The 20,233-nt window shown below is 47.2% G+C and overlaps 1 protein-coding gene and 1 long non-coding RNA gene across 2 annotated transcripts; one reads left to right on the top strand and one right to left on the bottom strand.

The window, feature by feature from the left end:
• Positions 1 to 124: 124 nt before the first annotated feature.
• On the bottom strand, positions 125 to 19,790 carry LOC309341031 (uncharacterized protein). The gene is made up of 6 exons (XM_081860432.1): positions 19,663 to 19,790; positions 17,977 to 18,468; positions 17,699 to 17,780; positions 16,966 to 17,048; positions 15,642 to 15,768; positions 125 to 1,386 (listed from the first exon to the last, which is right to left on the bottom strand). The coding sequence occupies exons 2-6, from the start codon at positions 18,376 to 18,378 to the stop codon at positions 503 to 505; spliced, it is 1,578 nt and encodes a 525-aa protein (XP_081716558.1). The 5' UTR covers positions 18,379 to 18,468; positions 19,663 to 19,790; the 3' UTR covers positions 125 to 502.
• On the top strand, positions 9,260 to 11,479 carry LOC309341435. The gene is made up of 2 exons (XR_014156337.1): positions 9,260 to 9,312; positions 11,109 to 11,479. It is a non-coding gene; the product is annotated as an uncharacterized lncRNA (long non-coding RNA).
• Positions 19,791 to 20,233: the final 443 nt, after the last annotated feature.

The raw sequence follows: 20,233 nt of genomic DNA on the forward strand, positions 1-20,233 counted from the left end.
ACTGATTTCATGTTTTGCTCTATCTTAGTTTCTATACAGTCTAAATTTTTTGAATTATCTTTTAAGTCTCTCTTTATTTCAGCCAGCATTTCTGCAATTAACATTATAGGTTCAGGATCCTGCATGGACCTTCTCTGCTGAGCTTGTGTTGTTATCACCACTGTTAACACTTCTTTTTTTGTAGCCATATTCTATTTGTTTTAACTTTTTATTTTTAACATCTGACGTTCCTTATTTGTCCCTATAAATGTCACTTTATTCTTTTCTTAAAGGCAGAATATGATTTCACATCCTACCAGTACATGGTGTTAACCTGTTCTACCTGTGTTTTCCCACACTTCATATGAATTCTTTGATGGGAAGTGAGATGGGCCCTGTGAACGACGCTCTTTCCACATTCCAAGCAATTATATGGTTTCTCCCCTGTATGAATTATCTGATAGGAAGTGAGATTGGAGCTATTAGTGAAACTCTTTCCACATTCCACACACTGATAGGGTTTCTACCCTGTATGAATTCTTTGATGGGAAGTGAGATCAGAGCTCTGACTGAAGCTCTTTCCACATTCCACACACTTATAGGGTTTCTCCCCTTTATGAATTCTTTGATGGGAAGTGAGACTGGCGCTCTGACTGAAGCTCTTTCCACATTCCACGCACTGATAGGGTTTCTCCCCTGTATGAATTCTTTGATGGGTATAGAGATGGGAACTATGACTGAAGCTCTTTCCACATTCCATGCACTGATAGGGTTTCTCCCCTTTATGAATTCTTTGATGGGTATAGAGATGGGAAATATACCTGAAGCTCTTTCCACATTCCACACACTGATAGGGTTTCTCCCCTGTATGAATTCTTTGATGGGAAGTGAGAGAGGAGCTCCTACTGAAGCTCTTTCCACATTCCACACACTGATAGGGTTTCTCCCCTGTATGAATTCTTTGATGGGTAGTGAGATCAGTGCTCCAACGGAATCTCTTTCCACATTCCACACACTGATAGGGTTTCTCCTCTGTGTGAATTCTTTGATGGGAAATGAGATCGGTGCTCCGACGGAAGTTCTTTCCACATTCAACACACTGATACGGTCTCTCCCCTGTATGAATTATTTGATGGGAAGTGAGATGCTTGCTCTTACTAAAGCTCTTTCCACATTCCACACACTGATAGGGTTTCTCCCCTGTATGAATTATTTCATGGGAAGTGAGATGGTCACTTTGACAGAAGCTCTTTCCACATTCCACACCCTGATATGGTTTCTTCCCAGGGAGATTTCTTGGATGGGAAGTGGAATGGGAACTTTTTCCACTTTCAATATATTTATACGGCTCCATTGTGGGGATTTTGTCATGGTCACCCTTGTTCTTCATTTTCAGTCCATCACTATCTGCAATGAGGAGAGAAATGGATTATAGCCTCAGGGAGAAATTAATGGTGCATTCACACAAAAGCTTATATGAAGAACAAACTTCGTTAGGCTCTAAGTTGCTACTTTACAATTTTTAAAATATATTTCGACTGTGTCAGACCAACACGGCTACCTACCTGAATCTAGAACTTGTAAACACTGGTATTAGAGGAATAACATATTGAAGTTTCGCAACCTTAACCTGTTGCAGGATCTTAGCCAGATCAAGTTGAATATAGCAGTGCATATGCAGACTTCAAGAACCAATCAGTTGCAGGCATGTAGGATGAAGCAGGAACAAGACGCTGCTACCAGTAACTTGGTTACTTATAGGTGTTTATTATTAAAGCAGATTCACAAGTTACTATATACAGGATACGGATCTTAACTCTCTCACTTAACAAACTCCAAACAACTCTCAGAACACACACTGTTCAACCAACTAACCAATCAAGGAAGGTCATGAGTCATCATGCCTAAGTAGAGACCTCAACCAATAGCAGAACTGTATCCAAGGCCCCATATCTGTAGGCAGAACAACTCCCTCTGCTCAGTCTTCTTGGCCTTCGGCCAACTTCTTAATTGCTTTGTGAGAAGCTGCATCAAATAGCACGTAGGCAAAAAAATCCCAACATAACACAAGTGGGTTAGATCGATGACTTTACTAAAGGGTTGGGTGCATTTATTAACAGGGATCCACTGACACCCTTAGTGCAACCTGTAATGCAAAAAGCCTGGCTATTCCCTCGAATGGATTTTGCTTGGCTAAATCATGGAATCCCCTCCATTTCCAATGCAAGTTTTCTCCTTGGTCAACCAAAGTCTGACGGGAGGAAAAACAAAAACTGAAAACCTGACAGAAGCTACTTCAACTTCCCTAACAACTCTGAAGTTTACAGTTAAAATGGCCTGAACAGTTCAGACCAGGCTGATCCTTGTTTTAAGAAGGTGGAGGAAGAACATTCACAGAAGAAGAAGAAGAAGAAGAAGAAGAAGAAGAAGAAGAAGAAGAAGAAGAAAAGTAATTTACTGTTCAAGGTTTATTGTGGGACTATTGTAATCCCAGATGTTTTAAGGGGGCACTGTTGAGTTCTGTGAATATATATGAGGTTCAACATAGAGAGCCGTTTTGAATTTAAAAACAGATATTATGATCCCACAAAGAGCCTTACCAAGAGAGGCCAAGATCTCACGATTCTCCTCCATGACCTCCTTATGCAGCGCTCTCTGGTCAGGATCCAGCAACTCCCACTCCTCATCCGTGAAACGAACAGCAATATCTTCAAAGCACACTGGACCCTAAAAGAAAAAGGGAAATGTCCTCCTCTGAGACAACACTGTTGTTCATCACCACTCCTTGAGCTAGGACATTGTTCCACCCCTTGGCCTCTGTCCCCACAAGGCAGCTTCCCCTGACCTGATCTGGTTCCACAGCCGCTGCTTCCATTCTGCCCCCATTCAGAGATGGATGCAGAGGTCTTGCCATCATCGTTCTGTCACCTGCCAGAGAGAAAAAAATTGGATGCCCAGAGTGCAGTGCATCTGCAACAACAGATGGGACTTTGAGAACGCTTTGCCTGCTGAGTGCATTTGGATGTTTGGGCGAATTTCAGATGTTAGTTGTGAGAAAAAATATATCTCCCCTACTCTTGGGCTCTTGGTCCCAACTATCTCCCCCAACAAAAGATGAAAGCACCCCACGGATGATTTAGAAAACCAACAGAATGGGACCAAATGGAGAAAAACCACCTTCCTCCTTACCCAGTAGCCTCTCTTTGGTGTCCAACGGAGGCCTCTCTGTCTCACAGGAATCTGTGTTCTTTTCTTCAAAGAGGTCCTTTTCCTGAATGAGCAACAAGGATTCAAAACCGTGAATGAATGGTGAGAAATATTAACAGAGAACGACAAAGCCAAAATTATTAAGGGTGTTACATCATATTGCATGGATGTCTTCCCAGAAAAAGAATGAATGGGCCATGAGGAGAGCATTTTTGGATGTTCTCCATCCTTTTTGGAGCCCCTTGGAAGTATCTTGAGGAAAGTCTCCCTCACCTGCTTTCTCTCTTCCTGCTTTCTCTCCTCTGCCCGACTCAGGAGGAAACCTTCAGCCATGTAAAGTACATTACATATTATTGCTAATAAAGGTTGTCTGTCAACTTTTTAGTTTAAAAATACATAGCACCAAGGATACAGATTGTGTCCAAATGTATTTATATGTATTTATATCTGATTTAAACCAACTGACATTAACCAAGATTTTACAATGTATTCATCTCAATTGAGGGGGGGGGGACTTGCCTGCACTAATGTGAAGGGTGAAATTGAGATCTGGACTACAGCACATAGGCTAGATCTGGTTCAAAGGCAGTGGTTTTGATACGCAAAATGTCACGCAGGTGAGAGTCACTTAAGTCTTGTCCTCACACAGTTCTTGTTAAAGTTCATAGCAGAGCATGAAAAGCTCAGCATTTTCTGCATGGATAGGACTGTACGTAATACTTCCCTGACAGCACCACGAAACCAGATGTTATCTGTGTTAGAACATCCAAAGGGACCGTGTGCTGGCACCTATTGCACCAAACATCTGCAGCCCCCAAATTACATATAAGGAAATAGCTCTTGAACTCACAAGTTTGCAAGCAATGCAAATGTAGGCTTTCATGGGGAAGATGGGGTTATGAAACAAAGACCGTTATCCCAGCATTATCCACCCACCCATCATTCTGTTTTTCTCCCACCTGTCTCCAAGGAGCTCAAGGCAATCTACGTGGTTCTTCTCCTCTGCCCTCATTTTAACTCTCACAACAGCCCTGTGAGGCGGGTTAGGCTGGGGGAAAGTGGCTTCCCCCTAAACCACAGCAGTGAGTTTTAAGTAAGAGTGGCAATTTGAAGCTGGTTCTCCCCCAGGCCTCTAACCACTACATCACAATGGCTTTCAAACTTCTGAAAGGAAGGAAGATATGAGTAGATGTGTGTATGTGTGTGAATACACACACACACACACACACAGGGCAGGAAAGAACCGTTGAATGCTATAAATATGCACACGACTGGGTGTTTCACAGCATGAAAACACAATAAAAAAACACATAACACATAATGAAAATAGAAATAAAAACAAGAGCAACTCAATCATCCCACCCCCTTCCGCCACACATTTTAAAAGCACCTAGCACAGCTCCAGACTGGAAAGGGGGGGGGCTGGGACAAGCCAAGAAACTCACCACCCGATGTAAGTAGAGGGCTGTGGAATTCAGTTTAAACAGCATCTGGTGAATGGAAAGATGCTTTGTTAAGCATCCTAAGTTTTTAGAAGAATGTGAAGAGAACCAAAGAAGACGAGGCAGGATATCTGAATCAAAAGCCTCCCAAAAGTACTCAGAAGACCCTCAAGAAGTTCAACCCTGGGAGAGGGAGAGCTCAAGATCCTTTCAAGCAAGACTACACGGCCCCAAAGTTGCCTCCTCCTGCCCCCTCCCTTCCCAACCGAGATACCCTCAGAGGAGAAACGCACAGACTTCATGAGCGAGTGCTCTTTTCCCGCCCCCTCCAGCCGCCTTTCCTCTCTGTCTGCGCTCCTCTCCACGCAGGACTTGCCCCGCAGAGGCAGGCGAGCGGCCAGGGCTCCAGTCAGACCTCTTGCGACCCCCGCCTGCCGGGAAACCTGAGCAGGGAGGCTCTCCCCCTAACTGGGAGGGAGCAAGAAGACGGGACGCAGTAAAAGCGAATCTCTTTGCTTGTCTTCAACTCCTCCTTATTAAGAGAGCCATGCAGGGACGTAGGAAAGGGGGGGACAGGCCACCCCTGGTGCCATCATGGAGGGGGGGGTTGACAAATTATCAAGGAAAAATTACTGCCCTACTAGGGTGGTTCATAAAAAACTTTTTTTGAAAATGCCTGCTCCAAAGGTCTTATCTTACTACTCTAGAGATTATATAGCTATATATGAAATTTCATGCATATCAGTTAAGATCTTGACCTTCCTCCACGAAAACAGCTGTTTACTTGGCCGTTTTCCCATGTTGTGAAGGCTGAAATTTCCATTCAGTGGAGCAGGCTCAAGCTATTAACTGATAGGCACGAAATTTCAGATATAGCTACATAATCCCTAGTTTAGTACAGTGGTGCCTCGCAAGACGAAAAGACTCCGTTCCGCGATTCTCTTCGTCTAGCGGTTTTTTCGTCTTGCGAAGCAAGCCCATTAGCGGATTAGCGGAGTAGCGCTATTAGCGGCTTTTAGCGGCTTATCGGCTTAGCGGATAAGCGGCTTAGAAAAAGGGGGGGGAGGAAAAAACCCCCGCAGGAACTCGCAAGACATTTTCGTCTTGCCAAGCAAGCCCATAGGAAATTCGTTTTGCGAAGCACCTCCAAAACGGAAAACTCTTTCGTCTAGTGGGTTTTCCGTCTTGTGAGGCACCACTGTAACACCTTTGGAGCAGGCATTTTCACACACAAAAGAGTTTTTTATGATCCATCCTACTGCCCTATACTCCGCTGGGCTTCCCGGGTCCTGGAAAGTCGGCCTGTGTGAAGAAAATGAGACTAGGCCGATTGGCCAGCTGGGTTGGAGGCGGAGCGAAGGCAAGGCAAGGCTGAAACTAACTGGCCTAGTCTCATTTTCTTCACCTAGGCCGACTTTCCGGGCTGATGAGGAGGCCTGGCAAGACCGCTGCCTGTCCTGGGCGCCCACTTTGGGCCCCAACCCTCCAGGGTGGTGTAGTGGTTAAGAGCGGTGGACTCGTAATCTGGGGAACCGGGTTCGCGTCTCCGCTCCTCCACCTGCAGCTGCTGGGTGACCTTGGGCCAGTCCCACTTCTTGAAGTCTCTCAGCCCCACTCACCTCACAGAGTGTTTGGTGTGGTAGGAAGGGAAAGGAGAATGTGAGCCACTTTGAGACTCCTTCGGGTAGTGATAAAGCGGGATATCAAATCCAAACTCTTCTTCTCCTCCGAAAAGGCCTCTGCTGCCCCTGAAAGTGGAGTGCGTGGGACAGTGGCAGCGCTGCCGCCGCCCTCTTTTGCCCACGCCTGGCACCAGGAGGAGCAGCTCAGCGCCGCCCTGGGCGCTTGGCAGGCCGGCCTCCCTTTGCCCCCCGTCTCCTCTGCGTGAAGGTAGGACCCCCCAAAAACAGTTGTGTAATTTAAAGAAGATGAGAAAAAAATCAGCAAAGCTATTCTGTGGCTAATTGACAAATTCCTTTAAATAGGGTCTATTAATGAAGTCCACATTTTGACAACCAGTCTGATGCTTTTGCAGAAAAATATTACTTTTTTATAATATTTTTTTATTATTTTTAGCATACAAAATTTTTTAAGACATACCACACAAATTATTATACATATGTCCTTGTTTGGACTTCCCTCAGCATCTCTGATAGCCTTCCATCTTGATTATTTCTCCTGCAATTCTTAACTTAATATTGCCTTTACCTTTTCTAACAAATCATTTCTCCCTTTCCATTTTTACAATATTTCTTAAATTACTCCTCACAGAACCTTTTGTAGTCATACTCTGGTTTCTCTGCAGAAAAATATTCCTAGACACAAAACTTTTATTTATTTTTAAGCCCTTTCAGTCTCCCATCTCAAGGCTAAACTGTACATTCCCATCCTTCTCCCCAAGGCTGGATTATTTACTTCTGTGTGCTTGTGTATCTGTGTCTCCCTTGTATCTATCAGGGACTACAGTGGTACCTCGGGTTACATACGCTTCAGGTTACAGACGCCGCTAACCCAGAAATATTACCTCGGGTTAAGAACTTTGCTTCAGGATGAGAACAGAAATCGTGCGGCGGCGGCGCAGTGGCAGCAGGAGGCCCCATTAGCTAAAGGGATGCTTCAGGTTAAGAACAGTTTCAGGTTAAGAATGGACCTCCGGAACGAATTAAGTACTTAATCCGAGGTACCACTGTATTCTCTTGCCTTTCTTTTGATATCTATGCTACTGATTACTTCTGCCATTTTAATTTTAGAGAAAATGTTTTAATTTAAAAAGGATCTGTACTATAGAATAACAGTGGTAACAATACATTGAAGACAAGTAAATATTTTGGGAGGGTGGTCCCAAAGCCCCAGAGCCACGATCCCAAAGAGGATAAAATGGGCGGACTTTGGTACTCTCGTGTCCTGTCCTCTCGCAATGTCTTTTTCTCTATCTGAGCTGGCTCCCTGCCTGTTACGTTACATGTGGGGAAACCCCTGTGGGGTTCCTCTCTGTGTAAAGTCTTCAAGCTGTTCCTGCGCACAGCTGACAAATCTGCCCCATTGTCAAAATTTATCTTTTCCCCCACCTCCAGTTGTGTGTCCTGGCTGAGGGGGAAAACAGAAGACTGAAGGCCATCGGTCAGGGATGGTCTAGTTGAGATTCCTGCATTGCCCCAGGGGCTTGGCTAGATGACCCTCAGGGTCCCTTCCAACTCTACAATTCTCTGGTGCAGGCTTGTGCAGAGGTTGAATGCAAGGGGTGCATAGGATTGCAGCCCATCTTACGCACCGTCGGCTCGGGAATAAGTCCCACTGATCAAGATGGGACTAGACCGCTGCTGTGCAGTCCTGTTTTTTAAATAAATGTTTTCCTTTTCAGATAATACAGAGCATGGTGAAATCACAATAAATAAAACCTCCCCTTCAGTAGTTTCAAGCACTACTACAGGTTGCGCATAATATCTGTACTGCATTGTTTACTGCGACAGCACCTGCCCTTTGGAACTCCCCGCCTCTTGCAACAAAGCGCGTGCCTTTGCTAGACTCTTTTCGGGCACCTGCTAAAAGCATTCTTCTTTAAGGCAAGCATACGTAGATGCTTAGGAAGTTGAAGTAAATTTAATCTGTTTTAATATTTTAGCTTTTGTATGTTTTAAAGTAGGATTGTTGATTTTTCTTGATTTTACTGCTGTGGTTTTTTTGGTTTTTGTTTTTTGTTTTTTGTTTTTTGGTAAACCACTTTGCAGGTTTTTAAAAATACATTTTATTAAATAAACAACAAATATAAATAAAATAACACAATCCATCCTGTAGATTTAAGTATCTGTCCATAGTTGCCTACTTGTTATCAGAGGCCCAGAATCAACATTCCTTTGTAAGAAAATATGAAATAACGCAAAACCATTTTTTGCAGGCAAAAAATAAAATGAAAAAAAAAAATCAATTGGGGGGGGTGGCAAGAATTTTTCCGCACTGGGTACCACCTGACCTTCTTCGCCTCTGGATACAGATAGGTAGCCGTGTTGGTCTGCCATGGTCAAAACAAAATAAAAAAATTCCTTCCAGTAGCACCTTAAAGACCAACTAAGTTAGTTCTAGGTATGAGCTTTCGTGTGCATGCACACTTGTGTATCTGAAGAAGTGTGCATGCACACGAAAGCTCATACCTAGAACTAACTTAGTTGGTCTTTAAGGTGCTACTGGAAGGAATTTTTTTATTTTGTTTTCGCCTCTGGAGCCACGTGCTTTTAGCTCAGCCTTAAGCGGGCTTACTCGGGAGTAAGTGACCTGGCACGCCTTGCGACTTGGCAGGCGCTGCTGCGCAGAGCCTTCAAAGATCCTGCCGGAGTGCAGGATGACCCGGGCAGCCCCCTCCCACCGGCCAAGCGACCAATCGCAGCAACAGCAGCACCGCCCAAGGGAAGCAACCGACCAATCGCAGCCCGCCTCTCAACTTCCTCCAGGGGAGAGTAAGCAGAGCAGCAGGCAGGGGCTTGGCGGGGGGGGGGCGGGGGGGGTTGGCTTTGCAACAGATGGATTTTTCCAAATTGCACGTGGGGCTGTTTAAAACCTCCCCGCAGGAGACACCCTCCTCCGCTGCAGCCCTGGGACCCCCCCCCTTCTCCCCACTGCACCCTCCTGGGGGGGGGGGAGAGAGAGGAGACTCACCAGATCCCAGGAGAGGATTGCCCTTCCCAAAGGAGTAAGCAGCGTCTTTATACAAATGCAGAATATAGAGTACTGTAGTTGCAAACCTCGCCCCTCCCTGGCAGGACCCCCTGCTCCCTGGGGCTCCCCCCCCCATGAGCCACCCTCCCCTGCTGCAGCCCTGGGACCCCCCCCCTTCTCCCCACTGCACCCTCCTGGGGGGGGGAGGAGGAAGAGACTCACCAGATCCCAGGAGAGGATTGCCCTTCCCAAAGGAGTAAGCAGCCTCTTTATACAAATGCAGAATATAGAGTACTGTAGTTGCAAACCTCGCCCCTCCCTGGCAGGACCCCCTGCTCCCTGGGGCTCCCCCCCCCATGAGCCACCCTCCCCTGCTGCATCCCTGGGACGCCCCCCTTCTCCCCACTGCACCCTCGGGGGGGGGGAGGAGGAAGAGACTCACCAGATCCCCTTGGAAGAGAACAATGCAGCCCCCTTTGCAATAGCAGAAAGCAACCCTGCCCCCCCCCCGCTTGCAGGAAGGGGAGGGAGGGGGTTTTCCTCTGGAGGACCTGGCCCCCCTTTACTTCCTGTCCTCTCTAGGAATGCAGCTCCGTTCCCTTTAACCCTTGCCAAGCCGAGTCCACCCTGCTCAGTCCTCTCTGCCTTTTCTCTCCTGCATTGCACAATCCCAGAGATGCTCATTTTATTTTTGCTCTTGGCTGGTCTGTGATCCGCTCCCTCCCTTGGCCAGAAAGTGGAGGAAGAGGTTGCAGGGAAAAGGGGGTTGCAGGAAGCAAGGAAGCTCCTCCTGGAATGGGAGGGAGCCCCCTGGGTCATCTAGTCCAACCCCCTGCAGGGCAGGAATCTGCAAAAGCATCCCTGGCAGCTGGCCTCTGCTCTGAAACTCCAAGGAAGAAGAGTTCCACCACCTTCTTACCTTCAGAAGGATTTTCCAGCTGTTGAGTCAGAACCTTTTTCTTGCCACTTGAAGCCATGGGTTTGGGTCCTACCCTGGGGAGCAGGAGAAAACAAGCCGCCTCTCATGTCTCCCGTTCAGCTAGATCACAGCTGAGGGTGGAGTATGATGACACGCTGTTCCTGCCTCTCCTGGGAGTGAAGATGAAATGTCCCTGTTGATTTTGAGTTGCATTTAGGATACTTAAATTGTGGCACCCAGAACCGAACACAGTACAGTGGTACCTCGGGTCTAGTACTTAATTCATTCCGGAGGTCCGTTCTTAACCTGAAACTGTTCTTAACCTGAAGAACCACTTTAGCTAATGGGGCCTCCTGCTGCCGCTGTACCGCCGGAGCACGATTTCTGTTCTCATCCTGAAGCAAATTTCTTAACCTGATTATTTCTGGGTTAGTGGAGTGTGTAACCTGAAGTGTATGTAACCTGAAGCGTATGTAGAATCATAGAGTTGGAAGGGACCACAAGGGCCATCGAGTCCAACCCCCTGCCAAGCAGGAAACACCATCAGAGCACTCCTGACATATGGTTGTCAGGCCTCTGCTTAAAGACCTCCAAAGAAGGAGACTCCACCACACTGTAACCAGAGGTACCACTGTATTCCAGGTGTGGTCTGACCAAGGCAGACTAGAGTAGTTCTGTGACTCCCCTGAGATGCCTCCCACTTTTCTTTGTTGCTGAAATTGTCTGCGTTTGTGCCTTTCATATTTCTCCTTAGGGAAACTGCCACCCATCCTGGACTCTTCTCTTGGAGTATTTCTGACCATGGGCTCTCACCCCGTAGCTCCTTCAGCTTTTTGAAATTGGCCTTCTCGGAGTCTATAGCATGTGTCCGACTACACTCAGCTTTCCCTTCCCTCTTCCGTGAAACTTAGGAGGACCCAGATCTTCCTCTTCCTGCCTGTGCATGCATTGCTCACTATTTATAAAAAAATAAATATAGCAGAAATTTCTATCCCTTTTGATCTGGCGGAGTTTTGATGAAGCCTCCAAAGGAACATCGGAAGCTGCCTGAACTCTTAGATCATCTTCTGAGGCCCTTCTTCATATGCCGCCTCCTCGAGAAGTCCAGAGGGTGGCAACACGAGAACGGGGCCTTCTCTGCAGTGGCTCCCTGTCTATAGAATGGTCTTTCCAGGGGGGTTTGCCTGGAGCCTTCATTATACACCTGTAGTGTCAGGCGGATGTCAGCGACTCCCGGCTGGTTGCCCAGGAACGAATAAAGACAAAGGAATGTTTCTTATCATCCTCTTTTTATTCATTTTTTACAGATCCCAGCCTTTTGGATAATGACATTGTCCCGAGTGAAACTGTCTTTGAGCTCTTTGCTCTCCTACTTTCAAGGCTCGCCAAGTTCTGGGAGATGGAGGGTCTGGAATGCTTTCTAAATACATTTTGTCAGTCAGGTGTCACCCCCCTGCTGCTGCTTCCTCCCCCTCCTCCTCTCCCATTATTTCCCAACTTTCCGCCTCATCTGCCTCTGACTATGACCTCCCTCAAACCCCTGTTGTAAATCTAAACTGTCTTCTTCCTCCTCCTCCTCCCTGGAAGGGTCAGGCTGGGGAGGGGGTCTCCACCATTCCTTCTTTGCCCAGTCCCTGACATTTAGGCACCAGGAGAAAACACTCCTCTTGAACCAGACCTTTGGCTGATTGACATCCAGTGTCCTTCTGAAATGTGTTGGGGAGGGTTTTGACTTGTTTTTGTTTTTGTTTTGATTATGTATTTTGTGGTTTTATATTCTGATTTTATTCTGTGAACGGCCCTGAGGCCTTTGCGTATAGTGTGGTATATAAATTTACAGTAATAATAATAATAATAATGCTATTAGCAATCGTGGAGATTTGACCTCCTACTTCAAAAGAAGGACCGTCGCCTGATTAAAGAAATAGGAGATGGTGCATAATTCCTCTACCTTTTATGCGTTTTATGTTTTAAACAGTCCTCAGGTCTTTTGATGAAGGGCAGTGTATAAATTTAATAGATAACAACAACAATAATCATCGATTTTTAGTCCATTGAATTAGCAATTAAGCATTTCTGGAAGGGGAAATGGCATACTTTTGTCTATTTGCATAAAAAGCATGCATTAAAAAGTATTAGTCATTTATGATCAGAATATGATTTGTTTTGAACTTTGCTTGGTACCTCATTGGTAGCCAGTACATTTGTTCCAGAAGTGGTAGAACTCAGGACCCGCTGCCTTATGGGACATATTGGGGAGAAGAAAAGGCTGTGGAATTAACCCTACACAAATCGAGACTGGAGTCCCTAAGGCGGTTGGGTGGTGCCTTCTTTGCCTCCTTCCTGCAACTCCTGCAGCCTAGTTTGTGCCTAATGTCTTGGTCTGCTTTCTTGTGGATGACTTCAGGGAGGCCAAGAAGAGGGTCGTCTTCTCTGGGCAGCTCAGGAGCTCCAGACACACTGCCCAGGCTTGGGCCCCACGGAACTCACATTGGTGCTGCAAAGGCAGCAAACAGCCTCTAAGAATCCTACAGCTTTTTACATGGTATATAAAGATCAAATAATCATAGAATTATCCTGTCCAAACTAAAGCATCCATGACAGATGTCCATTCAACCTCTGCTTAAAAACCTCCCAAGGAGTCCACAACCTCCAGAGGAAGACTGTTCCACTGTAGAACAATTCTTACTGTCAGAAAGTTTTTTCTGTATATTTAGTCAGAATCTCCTACCTTGTAAGTTGAAGCCATGGGTTCGAGTCCTACCCTCCAGAGCAGGAGAAAACAAGCTTCTTCCCCCTTTCAAGTGACAGCCCTTGAGATATTTGAAGATAGCTCTCATATCTCCTCTCAGTCTCCTTTGTCCCCAGGCTAAACATATCCAGCTCCTTCAACTGCTCCTCACAAGGCTTGGACTCCAGACCCTTGACCATCTTGGTTGTCCTCCTCTGCACACGTTCCAACTTGTCAACATCCTTCTTAAATCGTGGTGCCCAGAATTGGACGCAATATTCCAGCTGTAGTCTGACCAAGGCAGAAATTAAATAAATGAAGAATAACTAATAATAAGGATATTGACAAGCTGGAACATGTGCAGAGGAGAGCTACCAAAATAATCAAGGGTCCAGAAACCAAGCATTATGTGGAAAAGCCGAGGGAGTTGGGTATGTTTAGCCTGGAGAAGAGGAGACTGAGAGGGACTATGAGAGCCATCTTTGAATAACTTGTGTCATAGAAGACGGAGTAAGCTTGTTTTCTCTGGCCCCATAGAGTAGGACCTGAAGAAATATCTTCTAGTTACCACAAAGGAGATCCTAATGAAACATCAGGAAGAACTTTTTAATAGTATGAGCTTTCATGTGCATGCACACTTCTTCAGATACCTGTCTGAAGAAGTATCTGAAGAAGTGTGCATGCACACCAAAGCTCATACCAATAACAAACTTAGTTGGTCTCTAAGGTGCTACTGGAAGGAATTTTTTTATTTTGTTTCGACTATGGCAGACCAACACGGCTACCTACCTGTATCTAGAACTTTTTAATGGTAAGAGCTGTTAGACAGTGAAGTGGACTCCCTTTAAAGTGGTGAACTCTCATTTATTGGAGGCCAGCGGACATTAGCTGGCTCTCCATCATGGAGGCTTTCGTTGTGATTTCTGCATTGCAGCAGGTTGGACTAGATTACATTAGGGGTCACCTCCAACTCCACAATTAAAGGATTCTCAGATTCTCCCCTATATGAGTTCTTTGATGGGAAGTAAAATTTTGCTTCCAGCTGAAGCTCTTTCCACATTCCACACAATGATATGGTTTCTCCCCTGTATGAATTCTTTGATGGGAAGCGAGATTGCCCTTCTGACTGAAGGTCTTTCCACAATCCAAGCACTGATATGGCTTCTCCTCTGTATGAATTAAGTGATGGGAAGTGAGAGAGGAGCTCGTACTGAAGCTCTTTCCACACTCCACACACTGATATGGTTTCTCCCCCGTATGAACTCTTTGATGGGAAGTGAGAGAGCTCCTGTGACTGAAGCTCTTTCCACACGCCAAACACTGATGGGGTTTCTCCCCTGTATGAATTTTCTGATGTGAAGTGAGAGAGGAGCTTGTATTGAAGCTTTTTCCACATTCCACACACTGATAGGGTTTCTCCCCTGTATGAATTCTTTGATGGGATGTGAGACTGTCCTTCTTACCGAAGCTCTTCCCACATTCCACACACTGATAAGGTTTCTCTCCTGTATGGATTCTTCGATGTGAAGTGAAAGAGGAGCTCTTACTGAAGCTCTTCCCACATTCCAAGCAGTGATAGGGTTCCTCCCCTGTATGAATTATTTGATGGATAGTGAGAGTGTTCTTCCAGGTGAAGCTCTTTCCACATTCCATGCACTGATATGGTTTCTTCCCACTGTGAATTCTCTGATGCGAAGTGAGATAGGAGCTGGTACTGAAGCTCTTTCCACATTCCACACACTGATAGGGTTTCTCCCCACTGTGAATTCTCTGATGTAAACGTAAATCTGTGTTTCTAGCAAAGCCCTTCCTGCATTCTCCACACTCATAAGGTTTCTCCCCGGTATGAGTTATTTGATGGGAAGTGAGAGAGGATCTGCGAATGAAGCTCTTTCCACACTCTTCACATTTAAATTGTTTCTCCCCACTGTGAATTTTCTGGTGTGAATGTAGATCTGTGCTTCTACTAAAGGCCTGGATGCATTTTCCACACTGATAAGGTTTCTCTCCTGTATGAGTTCCTTCATGGGAAGTGAGCTGGGAGCTCTGACTGCAGCTCTCTCCACACTCCAAATTTTTATGTGGCTTCTCCTTTCTGGGGATTTTGTCGTGGTCACCCTTGTTCTTGATTTCCAATTCATCACAATCTGTAATGGAGACAAAAAGGGATTGGAGCCTCAGGAACAAATAGAGCGCCCAATTATGTAATGATGCTAATTAAAGCTTGCGATGGAAGAAGAACTGAAGGGAGTTGGATGTGAGGTCAACCTTTGTTGTCTGCCATTATCTAACACACTTATGGGAACGTGAAATTTGATAAGCCTGGCTCTTCTCTGGGATGGATTTTGTTTGGTCCAGTCATGGCATCCCCCCATCTCCAAAGTCAGTCGTCTCTTTGGTCAACCAAAAAATTACAGGAGCAAAAACAAACCTGACAGAAGCTACTTATCTTTCCTAACAACTCTGAAGCTGACATTTTACATGGCAATTTTACATGGCATTTTACCTGGTAATTGTTTAAGAAGCCGCAACTGGAGGAAGAACATTCATAGGAAAAAGAGTAATTTACTCTTCGATGTTTATTGGGGGGGGTGTTGTAATCTCATGTGTTGTAGGGGGAGATACTGAGCTATGTGAAAATATATTAGGTTCATCTGAGGGAGATAAGTTTTGAATTTCAATACAGATATTACGATCCCACAAGGAGCCTTACTAAGAGAGGCCATGATCCCAAGATTCTCCTCCATGACATCCTTATGCAGAGCTCTCTGGTCAGGATCCAGCAACACCCACTCCTCGTCCGTGAAACGAACAGCAACATCTTCAAAGCACACTGGGCCCTAAAAGAAAAAGGGAAATGTCGTCCTCTGAGACAGCAGAAATATGATCTGCTACAGAAATCTCAGTTGTGTATGGGTATTCATCTTTGTGCAAATAGGTGTTACTCCACATTGTGTTTTTCAAGTCATTCTGCCTACGCAAGCATTCCAGTTTCCCCGATGGAAGGATCCACTTTCTCCTCTCCTCGTGAGTTGTTCTGGGGAGGTTCCCTCCCAATGCCCTAGAGCCAAATTCAAGGGGTTCATGGGGGCATGGAGAGGGGGGGGAGCGGGAGGCAGGCCCCATTTTGCAGCAGATGGGGCTGGTTAGGTGAATCCTGAACACTATTTGTTCTTGTCTCTCCACTGCTTTGAAGCCTATTTTAGCATTCAGTGTTCAATTTAGAAATAAAATAATCCTAGTTTGGATGGCCATCTGTCTTCGATGATCTAGCTGAGACTCCTGCAATGTAGGAGTTTAGACTTGGTGACCCTTGGGGTCCCTTTCAACTCTAGGATTCCATGAAAATGGCAACTACAGATGAATCCTGCTGGCAACATTCAAAAGGCTGGTGTCACAGAGATATAAGGTCAGGAAATCCCACAGTTCACAGCTGGAGTTTACACTTTATTAGCAAGAACATGATATTCACAAGCTTGGCTGAGTTTCAGGCCCACTGTGAACAGCAGCTCATTCCATGAGCATCTTCTTCCACAAAAGCAGTTGCAGAGAGTTAAGACCCCCGGCTCCCCACCTGGCAAGTGATCGAACAGTGCACCAGTGTGCACCCTGCCTTTGCTCCTTCATTGTCAGACATCTCCTGGCTCTGAGAGACAAGCAGGGAGGGGGGCTTCTGGCAGAAGGAGAGGGAGCCCCCGGTGGCTCCTCCTCCTCCTGACTCACCTCTGCCTCTCAACCTTCTTCTCCCACTCGCCTCCTTCCTCTTCTGCCTCTGATTCTGCACTGCATTCTGCCACAGAGTCTCCCAGCTCACTAAGCCCTGTTGCCCCTTCAGCTTCTGACACCTCCACTTCCCAGGCTTCTTCCTCTTGCCCCTCTGACCGCTCATCCTTCCTCCACCTCCACTCCGTGGGGTCTGAGATGTCTTCCTTTCCTGGTTCCCTGGCTGCTTCCTCCCACCATTCCTCTGTGCCCAACCAGTCCATGACATTGCTCCATCCCTCGGCCTCTGTCCCCACAAGGCAGCTTCCCCTGACCTGATCTGGTTCCACAGCCGCTGCTTCCCTTCTGCCCCCATGAAAAGGCGGATCAGGAGGTCTTGCTGGCATCCTTCTGCCACCTGCAAGAGAAAAAAGGTAAGCAGGGTGCCAGGAGTGCCTGCTTCTCTCACAGGTGAAACAGGGCATCTCTAACTACAGATGGGCCTTTGAGAAAGCCTTACCTGCTGAGAGCATTTGGACATTTGTGCCCATTTCATAAGTTAGTTGTGCAAAAATACATCTCCCTTCCTCTGGACCCTTGATCCCAACTGTCTGTTGGGTGATAATGCCGAGGCTGCTACCTCCCCCGCAATTCAGCATTGCCCCAGATCCATCACTCTGGTCTGCCGTCACGCAGATGTGGCCCAACTCCAGGGACATGAGCACACGACTAGCAGAGTTCAAACAGAAGCTTAGCCTTGAGGAGGAACATCTAAGCCTAAACAAACCTAACAGAACAAAGAAAAACATGGCTTCTCTCTCTGTCGTTCTTCCTCGGAGAGAGAACTGCAAAAGCAATACAGAGCGGAAACAGCGTATCTCCCTTTCCGCTCACAAGACCCAATAATCAGTGCTGGAATATAAGTAGACATGTGACATGTAACAATCCCACACATCTGCAGCATGGGAGAAATGGAATTCTGAACACTGCCCCCCCAAAAGAAACCAAGATGAAAAGAATCCACAGATTAGTTGAAAAACCAACAGAAAAATACTCCTTCCTCCTTACCTAGTGGCCTCTCTCCTGTATCCAACAAAGGCCTCTCTGCCTCACAGGAATCCAGGTCCATTTCTGCAAAGAGATCCTTTCCCTGAGAAAGAAACAAGGATTCAAAACAGAGAATGGTGAGAAATACTAGAAAGAGAATGACAAAGACTTCAAGGGTGTGAGATCTCATTCCATGGATGCTTTCCCAGAAAAAGGATGGGCCATCAGCAGACCATTATGGGATGTTCTCTGTCCTGTTTGGAGCCCCTTGGGAGTATCCAGAGGAAACTCTCTCTCACCTGCTTTCTCTCCTCTGCCTGACTCAGGAGGAAACCTTCGGCCAGGGCCACCGCCTGGGAACTGGTGTCCGCTCCACATTCCCTCACCCAGCTCTCCATCTCTAGTGGAAGGACAGCCAGGAACTGCTCCAAAATCACCAGGTCCAGCATCTCAGCTTTCGTGTGCCTTTCTGGCTTCAGCCACTGGTGGCAAAAGTGGTAGAGTCGGCTGCAAACCTCTCGGGGTCCTTTGGCCTCCTGGCAGCAGAACTGCCTCACCTGCTGGCTCTGCACCTCTGAGTGGAGGGTGTCCTCCTCACCCAGGATCTTCTGCTCAGAGTTTTCCCAGAATCCCCCACTGCTCCCAGTTTGGATGGCATGGCCTCTTCCTGCTCCAGGGCCAGCTGAATCTTGCTCATCCATCTGTGCTCTCAGGAAGCCTCTGAGAGATCGGAAGGAACCCTTTGGTCTTCTGCCAAGTTCTGTCTGTCTTAAGGAGAGGCGCTAGAAATCCTACAAAGGAAATACATTGTTCAGTTACAGAAGTTGTCTAATATCAGGAGAAGAAAAAGGTTCCCTGAGCAAGCATGGATGAGTCTTGGAGGGAACCAGGGCTGGACTGCACTACAGCCCAAACCATGAGCTATCGTCTGAAGAAGAAGTGGGAGAAGAAGAAGGAGGAGGAGGAGGAGGAGGAGGAGGAGGAGGAGGAGGAGGAGAAAGCAGCCTTTAGCTCTCCTAGAAGGAAGATTGCAATGCAAAATGTGGAGGGAAGTGAAGGGATTTCTGGGAGATGAATCAGCCTGGTTTCTTCTGCCTTCCAGTCAATGCATGAAGTCAGAACTGACTGACAAGGGAGTCATTTGTATCTTTTGAAAAAGAGATTCTTGGCTCTGGTGGGGGTCCTCACCTGGGGGTCCTCAGGAGTTGTTCCCCCACACCCCCACTCCCCTGCTTCTGTCTTCTTTTTTGCAGTTGGAATCTCTTCTGATCTCAGGACAGACTCCTAGGGTGGGGTCCCTTTTTCTGTGCTCTGAGGGCCAGGTATGCATCTGCTCAACCCCCTGAGAGCCAAGTAGGTTGGGCCGAAGACATCTCCCTTGAAATTTAGGAGGGTAATTTAGTATTATTATTCTGTTAGATAGCTTAACACACACACACAGCCATTGATGCCAAGGTCCCTGGAGGCTCGGTTTCCAGCAACAATCCCTTTGGGAGAGAGAGGATGTGGTCCTGGGATGCCCTGCTCTGGGTGCGAGGGGATTGCTGCAGTGGCCTCCGTGGGGAGCTGCCCTGGGAGACACTGGGAAACTGGTCCCCAATGCAGCAGCCAGACTATGGGCTGGGGTCCCTCTCCTTATTCCTGGCCTTTCTCTCCCACCTTTTTTTTTGGGGGGGGGGCTAGTCCACCTCCTCGTCCAGCTTTGGAAAACCACTTGCACACATTACCTCTGTTGTGCAATGACGACGAGCGATGTCACACAGAGTTAAAGTCCTAGGGATTCCTTTGTGTAAAGAAGGGAGATTTTTTTCTGAAGGGGGGGGCCAAATGAGTTTGAGATCCTCTGATCTTCAGGAAGGAGAGCGTGGCAGACCTGGCCCCTCCCTGGCAGGACCCTCTCCTCTCCTCCCTGACCTGCCCCCCCCCCGCAGGAGCAGATCAGGCCCCCCAGGAATCCTCCCCTGCTGCAGCCCTGGGACCCCCACCAGATCCCAGAGAGAGACGAGACTCACCAGATCCCAGGAGGGGGCTGCGATTCGGCCCTTGCAGGTGAGACACCAAAGCAACACCCCCCCCCCCCTTGCAGGCAAGGACTGGGGAGGGAGGGGCCTTGGCTCTGGAGGACCTGGCCCCCCCTTGCTTCCTGTCCTCTCTAGGAAGGCAGCTCAGTTCTCTTTAACCCTTGCCAAGCCCGGCATGCCCACATCTCCCCTCTGCGTTTTTCTCTCTGGCGTGCATTGCCCACTTCCAGAGATGCTTTTTGGGGGACGCCTCCTGTTTTCCTTTCCTTCTGGAGTTTCCAGCTAGGCTAACATTGGGCCAAGACCAGATACATTGTATCCGCTTGGAATCGACACTTTCGCTCTCCTCTCAGCAGGGGGTCCCACGCTTCTCCTGCCAACGGAGCTGAGCTCCTTTTCTCGCAGTTGCAGTGCTCGCCTTCGCCTGTCCATGGCGCTGTTTGGCAATCGCTGACTGGCCAGCTGTCAAATGCTGATGACCCCGACTGGCCTCCCATTGAGAACTGAGGTCCCTCGCGGTGTCTGGCTCTGCTAC

Source organism: Podarcis erhardii (assembly GCF_964252035.2).
Source record: "Podarcis erhardii genome assembly, chromosome: 4".
Classification (NCBI taxonomy): domain Eukaryota; kingdom Metazoa; phylum Chordata; class Lepidosauria; order Squamata; family Lacertidae; genus Podarcis; species Podarcis erhardii.